Below are 17,681 nucleotides of genomic sequence, written 5' to 3' on the forward strand. Positions count from 1 at the left end.
CGGAACCTCAAATAAAAACATGCCTAGAGTATCACGTTATAACAGTTACACTGTAAAGGAATAACAGTCAATGCACCTACTGAACCCAAATGAAAAAAAATTACGTATATAAAAATGCATATATTAAGAAATTTAATTTCGGAGTTCGACCTGAACAGATCCTTAAGTGCCCACCTTTTGTGCAGGCACACAGCCGGTCGGTGCCTGAGCAGTAGGTTACAGATACAAAGGGGTCCAACTCTTCTGTCCCTTCCTTCTTGGGTGGCTCCACCTTGGCCAGCACCTCAAGGGTAGACAGGTCCAGAATCATGATGTACCCTGCCTGTGTGGTCACCACTAGGTGCCCAAGTCCGGTAACCTCTCCTCTTTTTTCTTTACCAACAGCTGATCCCACGCTTGGTGCAGCTGCCGCAATGGACGCAGCCATCCCCAAGCCATTTTTGAGCCCTGAGGGCGTAGTCGACTCAGAAGTCTCCTCTCCATCATCCTCTCTGCTGTCCAGCACGTCTGGCGGCAGGAGAAGAAGTGATGTGACAGCATCCCGGGGGTCACGGATCTGCTGCACCTTCACCGGTTCCTCCTCCAAGGTCACGATGCGGGTGGAGTAGTTCAACTTGTAGAGTGCAAGGTATCCGCCACTACCACTGCCCCCTAGAGGCCTGGAAGTATGGGGCTGTTGCTGGTCATGGGGAGGCAGGATAAGGGGGGTCTGTGGAGGGGAGGTGCCCGAGTGGGCGTCGTGGCCGTTGGCCAATGTCTGTCCCTTGCGATGTCCGCAGAGGGCCGAGTGCAGACGGTTTAGGGTGTTTAACACCTCCACCTGATTGATTGCGCTAAGAGACTCAACAGAGCACGGCTGAAGTCCGACTAACAAGTGCAAACCATCGCTGCAAGGTGTAATGGAGTCCACATACAGGTTCTCATCCTCCAAGGCTTTGGGTAACCGCAAACACTGCACTAGAGAACCCGGCCGTGGAGCCAACGAGCTCCACTTTTCCCCATCCAGCGGCCCGAGTCCGGCTGCCGCGTCAGCAAACTGCTGAATGTACGTAATGGGAGGGTCCTGCAGCAGAAGCTGTTCGTGCGTGTCGAACTCCATCTCGATGATCTGCGGGACGGTAAAACCTTCTTCGTGAAGCCCTTTGCTCATCAAGTTGTTCATCTGGGTGAAAACCTTCCCTGAGGACTTCTCGTCTGCTTCTTTAATGCTGTACAGGAGTAGTACAGGCATAGTCCTATGCACAGGTGTGGCTGGTGGTGGGTTGGGGGAGCCCAAGTCTGTGGGGGGATTACAGGACTCGATCTCCATGGGACCCTGGTCTGGAGTAAGCCCCTCTGGGGCAGCACTCCTTACTGGGCTATCCATAGAGCGCCGAGACGGAGGGGGGCCTAGTGGAGAACTAGCCGCTGACCGGTAGCTTAGCAGTCCTCCGGCCAGCAGGCAGGGGAAGGGAATGTTGTGGTGTTCGGCTGTCCTGTCCTTGGCCTTGTCGGCCTTAGGGGGGCCCAGTGAATGAGGAGGGTTGGCGCCCAGCTCCTCTAGGTCTTTAACCGTGTCCTCCAACACACTGGCCACCACCTCCCATTGCAACTTCTCAGGCTGTTGAAGGACACTGAGGGCTGTAACTCCCAGACTCACCTCCATTGTCTCCTTCTGACCCAGCGGGCCTGTGCAAAGAAAGAGTTGTTTATTACCGATGCCTGACCTAGAGCCTAGATATAATGTTATAGGGTTCAACTTCACAATGAAATAAAGAAGTGCTCTTACCAGTGACCGACTCTGATCTGGAAGGCTCTTCACTATCCGAATCCTCTATCTGGTCATCACTGATGACAAAAAGATGTTCAAATGTTCAATAAAACAAAACAGAGCTTCTTACAACAATATTTAAAGTGAGTGTGATTTCAGAACCTGTCCCCTTCTAGTTTGGGTAAGTCAGAGCAGCAAGAGGCCTCCTCAAGCCAGGAGAGCGTGGGTCTGCGTGATTCTGTGCCCGTGACGCTCTGCTGTTCACTGCCAGACAGAATCAGCTGTCTCAGGATGGCTGGGTCATATGGGTTCACGTCAAACTTTAAATGCACCTGCACAGGTGAGAGGTTTTGGATTACTGTATGCCATCTCCATGACTGCTGATGGCTTTAATGTTTCTCAAACAGCTGAACCTACCTTCATGAGCTTGGAAACGTCCCATATGCAAATTTTCCCCCTCTTGGTTGCTGTAGCAAGAAAATGAGGGCAGCTACCGAACCCGTAGCACACGATCTTATCCGACCCATCTGCGCTGGGGAACTGGGCAGGGCTGGTGGCCAAGGTGACGGAGAGCGGAACATTTTGGGTGTGCTCTCCTTTTACGAACGGACAGTTGGGCGAATGGCGCTCATGCTCAGACCTAATGGGGCAGAAATGAGGAAATGGGTAGGTTTACAGCAATAGGTTGAGTGTCCTCTTATAGTTGCCTGGGAAATGTCAGTAATGTTTATTATATTTTTACGTAAAGCTTTTGGTGACAGTTTTTTTTCTACTGTATGATATAGAAATTTGTTTTAGTGGAAACTGGCTCACCAAGGCTCATCTGTAGGCTCCCAGCACACCAAACACACGCTGCAAGTAAAGCACATGGCCCGATCATCACCTGTGGTTGCAGGCTGGAAGAAGACAAATAATTTTAGCACCATTGAGGGAATGAAGATATGTTGAAACATATAAAGTGAAAAGTGAAGTGAAAGTGACCTATTTGTCAGGTATAGTGAAATGTGACCTCTGCATTTAACCCATCCAGAGAGTAGTGAACACACGCACAGCAAGTCGTGAACACGCGTACACCCGGAGCAGTGGGCAGCTATCACTGCAGTGCCCGGGGAGCAAGTGTAGGTAAGGTGCCTTGCTCAAGGGCACCTCAGTCGTTACCTGCCGGCCCTGAGAATCGAACCGGCAACCTTCTGGTCACAAGTCCTCTAACCATTAGGCCACGACTGCCCAACACTATTTGCTTCTATCAGGCTTCCAGCTGCTAAATAATAGTTATGGCAAATAGTTCACCCAAGTTCTGTCATCATTTATTCACCATCTCATTTAAAACATAAATGGCTGTTTCTTCTGTGGATATTTTGTTTTGTGTCCATCAAGGTAATGGGGGCCAGTATTGTTTGGTTACCAACGTTGAACGTTCTTTAAATTATATTCTTTTGTGTTCTGCAGAAGAGAGTCATACAGTTACATTTTACTATTGTTAAAACTGACCAGCACAAACAAAATTTTTACAAATTGGTAAATCTGATAAAAGATAGACAAATAAATCAAAATAGAGAATTTAGAATAATAAAAAATAAAATCTCATCTCATCTGTGGGCGAGTAAATTATGAATTTTCATTTTTGAGTGGACTGTCTCTTTAAGGCTGATGCTGATGTCTTTGAGTCAGAGGAGCATATGATCATGTCATAAATATAAAAAACAGGCACTGCAAGATTTAAACAAAAAACAATGTTGATGCTTTTGGTATTGTAATTATGATTATACATTAAAATCGTTTGCATGTCATATTCTTATAGGTTAGGCAGACAAACTGCTTAATGGTGATTATATTGCAGTTTTTGCATTAGTAAATCTATACATTGTCTCTAAGCAGCATGAAAAAGAAACATTTATTTAATCTGGGAATAAACAAAGCGAGTGAAAATCAGTCATTATAATCTCACGTTATAAAGTATGAAACGGACTGCATGTTATAATACAGTAAATGGGTCTGACTGATCGTATCTGCTGCTCTCTGCGAGCGAGCCTCTACAAAACTCTTTTACGCTGGTGACTCATCTAAACTTCTGATTGGTCATTAGTGCTGCCGATTGGTTGTGATGATCAGCACTGTGAACACAGAAAAAATCTTTGATGCACCGTGATCGGACGTGAACGTAATGCTGTAACTGACACGTTTTGTTCATCTTCACATTTCATTTGCATCTTCCAACAATTGTATAAAGCGGGACAAGTCATCACTTATTTCTCAGTCTAAGAAATACAAGGTGTGGCGTGTGAACAGGTTGAAATGCGTGTCTCACGGTGAATGCGTGAGACTTGAGAGCCCTGGTTTCTCATGACATGAAGGTGAGTAGACAAAATAATATTTATTTTTGGGTGAACCATCCCTTTAAAAAGCCTGCACAGAAACATAGAAACTTGGAATCATAACTCATCACGTTTAACAGTACATTTCTATTTGCATGGGTCATCGCATTTTCATTCACAACACAAGAGTCACTGTTCTTCACTTGCTCTGTACGGTTGGCATGACAACAGGGAACATGGGTGAGAGGAGTAGTGTGGTCTCCTTGGTTACCAACACAGCTCAACCCTTTCTGGCATGAACGGCATGTCAAGGAGAGGAAATGCACTTATGTGCCAAAGCATCATGGGGAATTCCCAGAATCATATTAAACGTAAAACCGAAAATGAAAGCATACTTAAATCCTAATCTAAGACCTCGTGACAGTCATTTCAAACACTAAAAAAGGGTAGTGTCCTGGATATTAGCTGCTTTAGATTGTAATAAAGGTGCGATGACCCTTACCAACTGATCAATGTTAATAAGTGGCAGTCAGTAAAGAAACCAAAAATAAAACACCAAGAGAAAAATCATGAGAAAATTCAGACACTCAAACTGAGAATCCATTGCCATGGTGACATGATACAAACCTGGTGATAAAAGCCCGCTTGAGCCATTGGATCAGGCTGAGCCCACCTGTAGGTGGAATGAGGCCAGGATGTGAACGTTTCCCTCCTGTTAGCTTCACTGTACATCAAAGACCTGTAAATATTACACATAAATATTTAAGCCAAGAATAGACACTCGAAATACATACAGTATGCATTCCAAATCAGAGTACAAATCTAAGCAGATGTAAGCAGAGCCTGTGTCTAAGATGTTCTGGCTCAAAATATCATATCCCGAAGTCTCCATGATTTTCCGGTCTGGTACCAAACGCCAAACAAACTGTGTGGGACGAGTAACTTCCTGCAGTCTAAATGCTTAAGGTTAGGTATTTAATCCGCTAACCTTGAGTATGAGCAATAGTAATACTGATGGTTGTTTTATATACTCATGTACATTAAAGTGATAGAATTTTTATTTTGGGGTGAACTGTCATCCTCAGGTTGTTCCAAACCTGTATAAATTTATTTTTCTGGTGAACATGGAGAAGGATATTTGGAAGAATGTCAGTAACCATACAGATCTCACACCCCATTTACTCCCATAGTAGGAATAATAAATACTATGAGAGTCAGTGGGGGATGAGATCTGTTTGGTTACTGACATTCTTCCAAAAATCTTCCTCTGTGTTTAGCAGAACAAAGAATTTCCACAGGTTTGGAACAATCTGTGGGTGAGTAAATGACAACAGAATTTTAATTTTTAGGTGAAATAAAATAATAATTTAAGTTTATGCTTCAGTGACTATAAACAGGGCTCTAGACTAACACTTGAGAGAGGTGGCACTGGTGGCACCAGCCCTTAATTTGATAGCACCAGAGTCGTGGGGTGAGATAAGAAAAAAGAATCACTAAAACTTCATTAAAATGTATTTAATACATTAATAAATCAATTAGAAATGAATACAAATCATTGTTTATGATTGAATTATTTTATTGTATTTGTAAACTCTCTTTCAACACTTTACCATATTTAAAGCACATCTTTCTTAAAGTTACTTTTTTCCTTTATTTGTTGTGAACAACTCCTATAAGAGAACACAATTCCTTTAATATCAGTGAGTGTTTTTGGGCCCGTCCTTTGTTGTTTGATGAACATTATAAACAGAGCTCTTTATTATGCTGCTGCCCCTTTAAGAGCTCGCGCAATATACTGGAACACACGTGTTTTGTTTCCCAACTGTTTGGTCACGAAACTGAATACCTTTACAAGGTTTCTTGTAGGACTGCAACTAATGATTATTTTGATAATTGATTAGTTGGGCGATTATTTTTCGATTAATCGATTAATCTGATAAAATGTAATTGCATCTTTTGCTTATAATAACTAAATCAGATATGGGAAAAGTATACACAACTGAACTCATTAGTCTTCTCCCAAAATGTTGTGAATGTCTCCATAATTAATACACCTGGTGAGTTGATTCAGGTGTGTCATATTAGAAGCAACTGACAACAGTCTGTCCCAAACGTGGGAGTGAGGGGAGGGTCGGCCAAGAAAATAATTTTTTTGTGCCATGAAAAGTGAGATATTTGTCATTCAAATGTAGTGAATTACAGTAAAAAGTAAACAGAAAAAGTAATACTTAAGTACAAATACTCAAAAAGTGTACTTAAGTACAGTTCTCAAGTAAATGTACTTCGTTACTTAGCACCTCTGAGCTAAATAAACCACCAAATCAGGGTGTTTAGCCTATTATGCACTTTGCAAAGTGCAAACGCCACAAATTGGGTTTTACTAATATAATCTTTAATTTTGTCATTTAAAACACCTCTCCCTTGTAAACTTTAAAACTGCGCAGCTTGAAGAGATGCATGCAAAACACGTCTGACTTTAAAACTGCGCACCTCGCGCTGCACGGAGAGACGCATGCACCGAGAGACACGTCTGACTTTAGAACAGCACAACTTGTGCCGCACGGAGAGACGCATCAACGGAGAGTCACGTGTGACTTTAAAACTGCGCACCTCGCGCTGCACGGAGAGACAAGTGTGACTTTAAAACTGCGCACCTCGCGCAGCACGGAGAGACACGTGTGACTTTTAAACTGTGCATCTCACGCTGCACGAAGAGACGCATCCACGGAGAGACACGTCTAAAACGGTCATTTTAAAAGGCAAAAAAAAACAATTTCTTGTTAATATGGGAATTTTGACGTTATTTTGTGTTTATATGTCCGTTTCAGAGAAAAAAGGCGTGAAAGAGAACTCTGTTTAGTATTTTGTGCTCTGACTCTCTGGGCGCGAGCATATCTCAAACAACCCACGAGACCTGAAGGCTTTTAGTGATTATTCTTCATGAAAGCTGCATTGATACACGTTTGGCTTCTATCAATAGCGACTTACAAAACACGTTTATTTCAGTTGCAAGATTGAGCGCTTCACTCATCTGCTCTTTCGGTCCTTCGCCTCTTACACGCAAATTACGTCTTTGGGGGCACTGATAGATAAGTGAATGGTTGAAGGAGGGGAGACGAAAATGAGTGACTGAATGCGCCGCTTGCGCAATATAACATTTCTGCGCATTAAATTTATAATACGCAAAAATTATATATTGCTCAGTTTGGCCGTCGCACCGGTGCGACCATTAAGAAAAACTTGTCTCACTGGCAGGAAAAATAGTCGCAAAATGCGACCATTTAGTCGCAGTCTAAAGCCCTGTATAAACATGATGTGTTTATGGCCAGTCCCCAAAAACATAACATTTTATCGTTAGGTAAAAAGACCAGAAACTAAACATGGTAATGAACTTAAAAGTGAAAGTAAATTTCTGAACGCAGTTATTGTCAAAAAGAAATAAGCAGAAACTTTAGGTTACTTGCGTAACCCCGTTTCTCTGATAGCATTAAAGGTGGGGTGTCCGATTTCTCTTAGCCGTTGTTGATGTTCAAATCACCAAAACAAACACACCCCATCCCCATCTTTCGCTTTCGTCAGCGCTCGGCTAATGTCCGTCCTGTGCATCTTACTGCTGATTGGCTACAAGGTTGTTTTGGTACTCGGCCCGACTCAGTTGTCTAAAGCGTAATTCGGAAATCGGTTACCCCGCCTTTAAGTGAGGTGTCTCTCAATGGGAAACGGCCCTTCCGCGTATTCCTCAGAAGCCTTACTACATTACGCCAGCACCTATTGGCTGGCAGACATGACGCTTGTGCCTGAGGAGTGGCTACCTACGTAGTATAAGTAGTGCAACAAGGCACCATTTCGTCATACAAAACAAGAACACCTCTTACTCGCTTCGCACAGCAAGGAGGGTAATCTGGTGAGACACCTCACTTTACGCAAGTAACCTATAGTTCTCTTTCAAGCATTAAGTGAGGTGTCTCACTATGGGATATCCTAACTCCCGTATTGCCAGATAGCCTGTTTCGAACTTGCCTGCCAACCAAAATATAGTCGAGGCTGAATAAGTGAGGACTCAAGATCCCACACTCAGCACAAATGACTGCGCTGTGACATCCAGTTTATAAAACCTAATGAACGTGTGCGGAGAAGACCAGCTCATCCTGGACAAATGTCCTGGATAGTGACTCCTTTAAAGATCCTTTAAAGATCTTTTAACTATCCAGTGTGATAACCGTGGTTTTGTGATCGGCTTCCCCGTAAGCGGTTTAGCCCAAGATACAAACAGCTGATCACTCAATCGGAACCCTGCAGTTCTCTGTGTAAATCCTCAAAGCACGCACTGGGCACAGAGTATTCAACTTTTGCTGATCCAAACATGGAAAAAGGTGGAGGATAAAATGTCCTCAGCTCAAGGGGAACAATAGCATGGATGACTTTGGGCATGAACGTGGGGTTTGGTTTCAGCAAAACCCCTGCATCCCCCCACATAAACGGCATACATGCAGGATACACAGCAAGTGCGTGAATTTCACTTACACGCTTCGCAGAAGCAAGAGCCAACAGCAGCGCAGTTTTAAACAGTAATATTTTAACGTCAACTATGTCCAGTGGCTAAAATGGAGCCCCCGAAAGGGCATCCAGTACTAGGGCTGTCACGATTATGAAATTTGATTGACGATTAATTGTCTAATAAATCATTGCGATTATGGCGATTAATTGTCTGTTTTAGGGCTTTGGCGATTATGACGATTAATTGTCTGTTTTTGAGCTTTGACTTTTAATTCTCATTCATTTTTGATTCAGCGATTGAAACGACCATATTGTTCTGAATACAAGACTATGTTTTTTTCTTGGAAATACATCGGAAAAAATTGGGTCATCATATATTTAAGGTTTAGGCTTTTACCTGTCAATAATACAACCACCAAATACTTGTAAATGAAGTAAATTGATCAGGTGTGAATTGAAGCCACCATTAAAATACTATCAGTCATAGAAAAGCTTCTAGTCTGTTTTTTTCTCACTTGCAAGACTACAGTAAAATTTTACTTGTGTGTTAATGAAATTTTGGTAGACTGGTTTTCACACTGAGATTTGCTTAAATAATATTAAATTGTACTGCAGGTAATTTGTATATGTTTAGTTTTTTTTTTAAGTGATTGTGTTGTGGTGGTACATTTTACAAGTATTACCATGCTTTAGTAACAATATATACACTAAAATATGCAATATGCAGATGCACTACAGCTCCCCCTAGTGTCTTCTATAGAGATGTGCGATAATTGCGATGATCCGAAATCATCGCGATGAGGTCAAACAATCGCGATGAGACGATTATTTAATAATCGTGACAGCCCTATCCAGTACCAGTCAAATCCCCACGAGGAGAAACGCGTTCTGACACGAGCAAAGCGCGACACGTGCCCTTCATAAAACGAACACTAGCAACAGTGGTTCTCAAACTTTTTTGGCTTAAGTACCCCTTTTTATGATTTTTTCAAGCCAAGTACCCCTTGACCAGACAACAACATTTTGCTTTAAAATACAGTGAAATGAGAGTCAGACAGTTATTATATCTGATGCCCCCGAGCAGGTTTATTGCTTATAAACATTTCTGTATGTAGCTTTATGCAACTATGTAAATCTCTTAAGTATTAGGATAACAGTTAAAGGTAAATCAGTGTTTTTCAGTTCAGTAAAAGTTTATTGTGATATTTTTTTTAAACTTTTTTTTCAACAGTTTGAAAAACTCGTACGATGCTTCGAGTGTTTTGCTGATGCACGTGTGGCTAGGATGCACCGAAATGTTCGACCAGCCAATATATTCGGCCGAAAATAGCAAAAAACACTATTGTGATAATTAGCCGAATAATTTTACCGAACTATGACTATCGAGATACGTCCTAGAACGATCAACTAGCAAAAGAGACGCGAGACGAGACAGAGAGAGAGAGAGAGAGAGAGAGAGAGAGAGAGAGAGAGAGAGAGAGAGGGAGAGAGAGAGAGAGAGAGAGAGAGAGAGAGAGAGAGAGAGAGAGAGAGAGAGAGAGAGACGTGCGCTTTATTAATGCCGCAAACATTTTGGCAGTGTGTGTGTGGAGCATTTTAAGGTGTCAGAGAAAGACACAGCACGGGACTTGCCGCACGGAAGTAAATTTCCGAATGAAAGCGTCTTTACCGGTCGGTAACTTGTGGCTATTTCAGACGGAAGCGGGCTGTCTGACAGTAGCCCCGCCGCTCGCGACATCCTTTGACATCATACAGTGGTCGCGCGCACACAGTTCCCTGTACTAAACAACTTGTCAAAGTATGTTCTGTGCATCCCGGCCACGAGTGCACCAGAGAACAGTCAGCTTTTGTGGGCGGAGTTTGCAGGAGAGACGTGAACTGATATGGTTGTCAGTCAGCATCAGTCAGAATAGCTTGCGTTCGATGTTTTTTTTTCTTACAATCATTTTGCAACGTAGCCTATAATAATCCAACAGTTTTAGTTTATTCGTATTTTTAGTTTATAGGCCTAATGTGGAATGACACTTTGTAATGAACTGTTTTGTTGTAGGGGTACAGAGTAACTTACATTACATTCTTTTACCAGTCAGTTATAGGCCTAATTAATATAGGCTATTAAATTTTTTGTTTTAATGTATTTTGTTTTGCTCAATTTTATATTAAGTTGTATTGTATTTTATTGAAAAGCAAGACAAATTTTTAAAAGCAAATTTTGACTATTCAGTTTGTGCAATAGTGAAAAAATAGCTTAATAAATAGAAGAAATGCAAAAACCATATTCGGTGTTCGGTATTATTCGGCCTTCGGCCAAGTGTTTCACATCATGTTCGGCTTCGGCCAAGAATGTTAGATTCGGTGCATCCCTACTTGTGGCTTTTTTCATGATCTCTTGGCATGATGTAAATTCATGAAATTTTTTTCATGAATCAGTTTCTTTCACGTACCCCCTGCAGTAGCCCAAAGTACCCCCATTTGAGAACCACTGCTCTAGAAGATGCTGTCCAACAGTCTTTCCCTCGAACCCTACGTGGCATGTTGATATAGCAGCTAGAAACACTTGTAGAGAACGTTTTGCCATTATCTATCAAATCCTGAAGGAATGATAGTATAACAGTCACGGAACATTGAAAGGGATTACGTGTTTAATAACGCACCATCGCTCAAAACACGCCCCATTTACATTTGTACAGAGATCTAGTAGACGAAGCTCTAGCATTCTGTATCGTTCAAATAACACTGCCGGGCAGACCAATAGCATTCAAATTAAACCACTCACTGGCCAAGCCCATAGTGCCAGGCGCTGTGGATGGGGATGAAAAATCTCCCCACCTGCTTGCGACAGCGGATCTCTGCGTAACGGGAGAGCCCACGGCTCTGTGTATAGCATATGTATGATCTCCGCCAGCCAGTACTTCTCGGGCCAGAGCGGAGGTCTCAGTATTAGACTCAATCCCTTCCTCCTCACTCTGTCGAGGGTCGGGATATTAAAGCTATCGGTGGAAAAATTTTGTTCCCACATACGCACAGCCACGGAAGTTGTCCCTCGCTAGCCAGAGCAGCGTGCAATGCTGCAGCCATCGTTGGGTGCTTAGAAATCCTGCAATAAGCTGGAGTACAAGTTCGAGGATTTTAAACGAAAAATGGCTTGGTGACCAGCAGATCGTAGACCCGCCAAACCAGCAACAGGCGTGGAGGCCGTTGATGGTTATGTGAAAATAAAAGGCTTCTGGTGTGAAACAAGAAGAGGTTTTTGAATGACACCGTGTTGCGCTACTTATACTACGTAGGTAGCCACTCCTCAGGCACAAGCGTCATGTCTGCCAGCCAATAGGGGCTGGCGTAATGTAATAGGGCTTCTGAGGAATACGCGGAAGGGGCGTATCCCATAGAGAGACTCCGAAACACATGCTTGAAAAAGAACTTTAGTTACCTGTCTACTGATCGCCCAGGTCCGACACCCAGTTCTGGCCTGCCACTTGGTAAGAGGTAGGAGAGTCTGTCCATGACCAAAGAGGCGACAGAGAGAGCTGCCACATTCTGATTTAACTTCTTCAGCTCATTCACGATGGCATTCGTGATTCCCTTCAGTGCATGATAAGGGAGATGAAAGGTCACTGTTGCCCACTGCAGAAAGATTGAGAGTGTTAGAGTGACAGCTAATAGACTTTTAAATACAAAAAATAGACTTTTAAAACATTATCAATTTTCTTCTGCCACACAGAACCAAAAATATTGATAACTCATCTTGCACTGAAGGCACATCCTATTTTTGACCAATCAACTGATCTCTAGAATGAAAATGGTGCAAACAAATCATGATTCAGGTGTATGACGTAAACTAAAGGCTATTCATTATATTAAAAGAACATTTTTAAACGCGTATCGCCCGTTTCAATCGAAAAACACAGAAGACATTGTCTTCTCATTTCTATAGCATTCACACATATAATGAGAACAGACAGACAAGCAATTTCTTGTAGAAATACTAGGCCTGTTTTTCATAAAGCCTGCCAAGACTTTCTTATTTCAGGCCAAAATGCATGTCTAAACAAGCTCCTTCACAACCATCCTGGCCTATCTGAAACTCCACTTTCATTGAAACCTAGACAAATCTCAGATGCTCGCTCAAACTGTGTAAACATAAAAAGAGCATTCTGTGTTCTCTCTACTAGTCTGGAAAGCTCCAGAAGCCAGTGGTCTTTCAGAGGTCAGCGGAGAGCTGAGTGAGAAATCCATCACTGGAGCTGACGCATTGTTATAGGAGTGATAGATGGATGTCAGCCAAATTAGGAAAAAAGGGGCTTAGATGAGTAAACAAGAGATTGTTGCCCGTACATTCAATTAAACACATGGGACTGATTACCTATACTCAGAGTTTTTCCTGCATAGAGAAATTGGAGGCGGCCGCCTCAGTCAAATGTCGTGCCACCTCAGGCTCTCGCCAAAATTATGTTGCGAGTCTTCACAAGAAATGCTGCATGCATTTAAAAGACTGTCATTTGTAACTGCAGTTGCGACATTACGCCACAATGGAGGCGTTGTTTCATTATCAGCACACTGAGGCGCTAAAAAGAGTTGCAGAACAAGAGCCAGCCTGTGTTTCACGGCTGTTTGTTTTGCATCCAAGTACGTTTAATTTCTTGAAATTTATTAAATGAACATGACGCACATCATTGTAATGTCTTTAGCTGTGCAGTTGGGCCGTTGAATCAGCATACATTGTACACAGCGAGTTCGCCAGTATGAACGCACATTGCGTTTAGAACGACTCGCACACGAATGACTCATTTGAACAGATTCATTTAAACTATTGAACTTTTCAGTCACTAGCGAATATAAGAGATCCTTGAATCATTTAAAGTGAACCACAGAGAATGCAAGATGTGAATGAGCTTTGCTAATTTAGAAAGACTAGTTAATTCAGTTGGCTATTATGGGCTGAAAAGTTATGAGTTTGAGTTATGTCAAACTCAAAGTCACTTTGGTTAAGCCACTTAAAAGTACGGTAGGCCTACGTGTGTGTGTACAAGATCAGGATGGCACCACCTCAGCCTCATTTTGAGCCAGGAAAAACCCTGTATACTTGTAGCCTACAGAAAAACTGCATGAACGGGACTGCAGCAATACACTGATGGCATAGAGGACACAAGGGAGAAACGTGACATCTTTTTTTTCACTTAACTGCAGAGGCCCAATTATATATGAAGTCGTATAAGGATGATCAAGGACTCGCGCATAGGTGGGGAAAACAGATCTGAAATCAGAATTTTAAAAACAGCATATAAATAAAAGAGCTGTAGAGACTCAGTTTGAAGCTCTTGTTTTTTCAAAAATCAGAGAGAGATGTGATCTGTAAATACTTTGTACAAGCGACTGATAAAATAGTTTTGTCTAAAGACATTTCTGTCCTCTGTAAGCGTGCTTGCATTGAAAACTGTAAGTTTGAGCTGTAAAAGACTTGTGTCGTTTCTTCTGAGCTTCAAGTAGGTATTAGAAGGAGTCTTTGATCACATTTCTGTTACTGCAGGGCTGCTGATCTGAGTACTGCAGTACCGCTGTTCAATACAGTGAGTGTGGATCACAGTCACAGTGAGGATGTCTCTCATGAATAATCTATAAGGAGTAATGAAACATGACTCGACTATTCTTGATTGTTAACATACATACGCAAATTAGATTGTGTTACATCAGCAAACACGTTATAACACAATGCTGCGAAAGGTGATTTAAAACTTCTGGTCTTTGTGGAATGCACACAATTAAGGGAAAAGAAAACTGAAAGAAGCTCTGCAACTCTGAAACATGAAGCCAAATCCCAGTAAAGCACAACAACGAACTGACGGTAATACTACAGCGTGTGTGTGGGAAAGAGAGAAGAAGGACACTCTTGAGAACTTTTTTTCTCTGAGAGCATTTGTTCACACTGCACACAAATACAAACCAAAGGAGCTGACCCTATTTCTGTGAACGTTCCAAACGCATACTCCTACATTCGGTGAGATTTATGAATGATGCATCCTCACCTTTGCCACTTTGTGATTGGCTGCCGTCTCATGTGAGGTATTCTCCAGGCCTTCCTTAAGCTGCGCGAGAAAGAGATCGTAGCCCTCCATATAAGAAACATCCACCTTCTCCAGACACGCATATAACATCTGCTGGGCCTGCGGGGAAATACAGGAACATTGTGTCACACTTATCGTCCAGTCAAACCTCAATGACACAGAATACAAGAATGCATTAATCTAAATTCACAAAGGTAAACTCATAGTAGTGAAGTTTAACACATCAGTCCATAAACTTCAAAGCAACTGCTGTGATGATGTCATCAGCTTTGCGTTCTTTCATGTGCTTGTCAAATGCTCTAGTTGAGGTGCCATGTCATTTGATTCCTTCAAGCTTAATGAAGATCAATACCACAAAAGCAATGGTGCAAGGAACAGATCTTATGGAACCAAAGCACACCACAAACAGACGGTGTGAAAACTTTACTGTGCTGACATACTTCCCAAATTCATACTAAATGAGACCTAAAGGTTGAGATAGTTAAATCTTACTTCAAAAAAAAAAAAAAACTACAGGTTACTTCACGCACTTTGAGGTGCTGTGTGTAATTGTTTGGAGGATCTATTGACAGAAATGCAATATAATACACAGAACTATATCTTCAGAATTGTTTAAAGACCTTACATAATGAAGCGTTATGTTTTCATTAGCTTAGAATGAGCTATTTCTATCTACATACACTGTGGGTCCCCTTACATTGAATTCACCATGTTGTTTCTACAGTAGCTCTAAAGGGACAAACTGCTTTACGAGAACGTGTTTTGTAAATGTTATCTTCTGCAAAGAAGCAAAAAAGTGATGACATCTTAGTCCTGTGTCAGCCGCCATAGTGCTTTGAAAGGAAGGGGTTGAATGAGCCGTTGCAATTCAAAACCTCACCGCTAGATGCCGCTAAATTTCATACACTGCACCGTTAACATTAAATAAGTTGAGGTCAAATGACATCTAACGGGTAAAAATATACACAACAGCTCAAATATGGACACGATTTTTATGTACTTTCTCAATAATTGATTTTTGTTTATTTTGAACCAAATGTGATTTAAAGCTTTGAAAGAAAATTATACTGTACCTTTCATTACCAACTTTTCATAATCAAATACTATAAAAAACAAAATGCTATGGCACATCAGAGTCAAAGTATGATTTTATTAGTCAGGACAATTAATCTTGCAATTAGACCACAGGCAATAAATATAGAAAAAGGGGAACTAAAAATGAACAGATTTAATATAACAAATATACTGTGTATCAGTGTACCACATTGATGGATTTAAAGTTGAGTTTTCAAAACAAGGCTATCGATTCCACCTCGAGTCATCCAAGCCTTCAAGCTATTACGTAGGAAGTAACTCATAAAAAAGGCACGATTGCAATGTCGCTGCTGACGAGTGAAGGTGAAACGCCTTCCCAAACTATAACAGATGCTCAAGTGCTGTAGTGTCTGTGAAACATTAAAGGGGCAGTTCACCCAAAAATGAAAATTCTTTCATCATTTACTCACCCTTTGTGTTCTGACAAAAAGAAGATATTTGAATGTCAGTAACCAAACAGATCTCATCCACCATTCACTGCCATAGTAGGAAAAATAAACACTATGGGAGTCAATCGGGGGATGATATCGATTTGTTTACTACTTATCCTTCCAAATATCTTCCTTTGTGTTCAGCAGAACAACTAAATTAATACAGGTTTGGAACAATCTGAGGGTGAGTGAATGATGACAGAATTTTCATTTTTGGGTGAACTATCCCTTTAAGATGATATTCATTACTCAGAGCTGGAAGCATGGGGGGCAGAACATTCGCCTCCTCTCATGCTCTGTCTCACCCTCCTAAGTGTTAGATGAATACTACTAAAACAATCCTATCAAAAAAACATGATCAAATTTATTTTAGAACTGTGATGATGTTTACACTACAGCTCTCATATTTCACTGTATATGTGTATGAATGATCTTAAACAAAATGTGACGTCACATGACTGAGGCACGTCAGTCTGGGACGGAAGAAGTTATAGCTCATGTGACCAAGCAGAACACATTCAGCTCCTGTGAGGAAGAGCTCCAACAAATTATTTTGACATCAATGGCCTGTATTGTGCCTGCTAAAGTATTACCACAGACATGTGAATGTGTCAATTAAAATGAATTTGATGCAAAAAGAAAACTGTTTTTGTGTTGTTACATCTAGTCAATTGTCTCAAAACTAATCTGAAATGCTTCCTTTTGATGTTTTACACGGTACTGGCCACACCTGACGCTGTGGGACGGGTCATTCTCAAGGCCACATGGCAAAATGATTCACTAACAAAACATTTGGATTAAATTTTACAGCGTCTCGGGTTAGTCCCAGCATCAGTCTACAATACCCATCAGACCACTGGTCCACACACACACACCGGTGTTTGTAAACAGGGAGTGGTGTCAATTTGGAGATTTGTTTTCAGAGTGTGTCCTAAGATACAATGGACCAGTCTGTCTACATAGCACTCTTTGTCAAACTGGTTATGTGATCGTCACATCAACAGGCTTGTTCAAGCAACTAGCAGTCGCCCGGTTGTAACATACACCACATTAGCAAAAGCATGACGGTCATTTTCATCATTCAGCGAATCATGGGAACACAGCACCACTAGGGATGTAACTATTCACTCAGCTCACGATGCGATGCGATTCACGATTCTGATCTCACGATGCGATTTATTCACGATTTACTCACGATTTATTTTTACAAAATGGGTTGAAACAAATTAGAAATGAACAACTTCCCTTGCATTATTTCTTAAATGCTTCACGTTTCTTTGTATAATAAAATTATGTTTTATTTCAAATAACAAAACTAAACTGCAATTTTATACCAAATTAATAATAGAAAAAGTCTCTTTAATATAAACAAACTTATACTCTCTGTGCTTTTCTTAAATTTTTTTGCATTTAAGAAATATCAGCAAGTCCACGTTTAGGTTTGCAGTGAACATGGCGGCCCCTGCTGTTCAAAAAATGTATTGCGATTCAGTTCACACCTCAACCGATTTGAATCGTCACACATTATAAT

General features: G+C 41.5%; 1 protein-coding gene across 6 annotated transcripts in view; it reads right to left on the reverse strand.

Moving 5' to 3' along the window:
* The window catches only part of birc6 (baculoviral IAP repeat containing 6), an 89,052-nt gene that overhangs the window by 66,187 nt on the left and 5,184 nt on the right, over positions 1–17,681 (reverse strand). For all 6 annotated transcript variants that reach the window (XM_057344843.1, XM_057344840.1, XM_057344839.1 and 3 more), the window contains exons 3-10: positions 14,586–14,723; positions 11,993–12,186; positions 4,693–4,804; positions 2,564–2,646; positions 2,168–2,390; positions 1,913–2,082; positions 1,769–1,827; positions 175–1,668 (exon numbers count right to left, since the gene is read on the reverse strand). In XM_057344843.1, coding sequence (XP_057200826.1) covers positions 175–1,668; positions 1,769–1,827; positions 1,913–2,082; positions 2,168–2,390; positions 2,564–2,646; positions 4,693–4,804; positions 11,993–12,186; positions 14,586–14,723 — 2,473 coding nt within the window. The remainder of the gene's footprint in view (positions 1–174; positions 1,669–1,768; positions 1,828–1,912; positions 2,083–2,167; positions 2,391–2,563; positions 2,647–4,692; positions 4,805–11,992; positions 12,187–14,585; positions 14,724–17,681) is intronic.

This window comes from Triplophysa rosa, linkage group LG10 (genome assembly GCF_024868665.1).
Source record: "Triplophysa rosa linkage group LG10, Trosa_1v2, whole genome shotgun sequence".
In the NCBI taxonomy this organism is placed as follows: Eukaryota; Metazoa; Chordata; class Actinopteri; order Cypriniformes; family Nemacheilidae; genus Triplophysa; species Triplophysa rosa.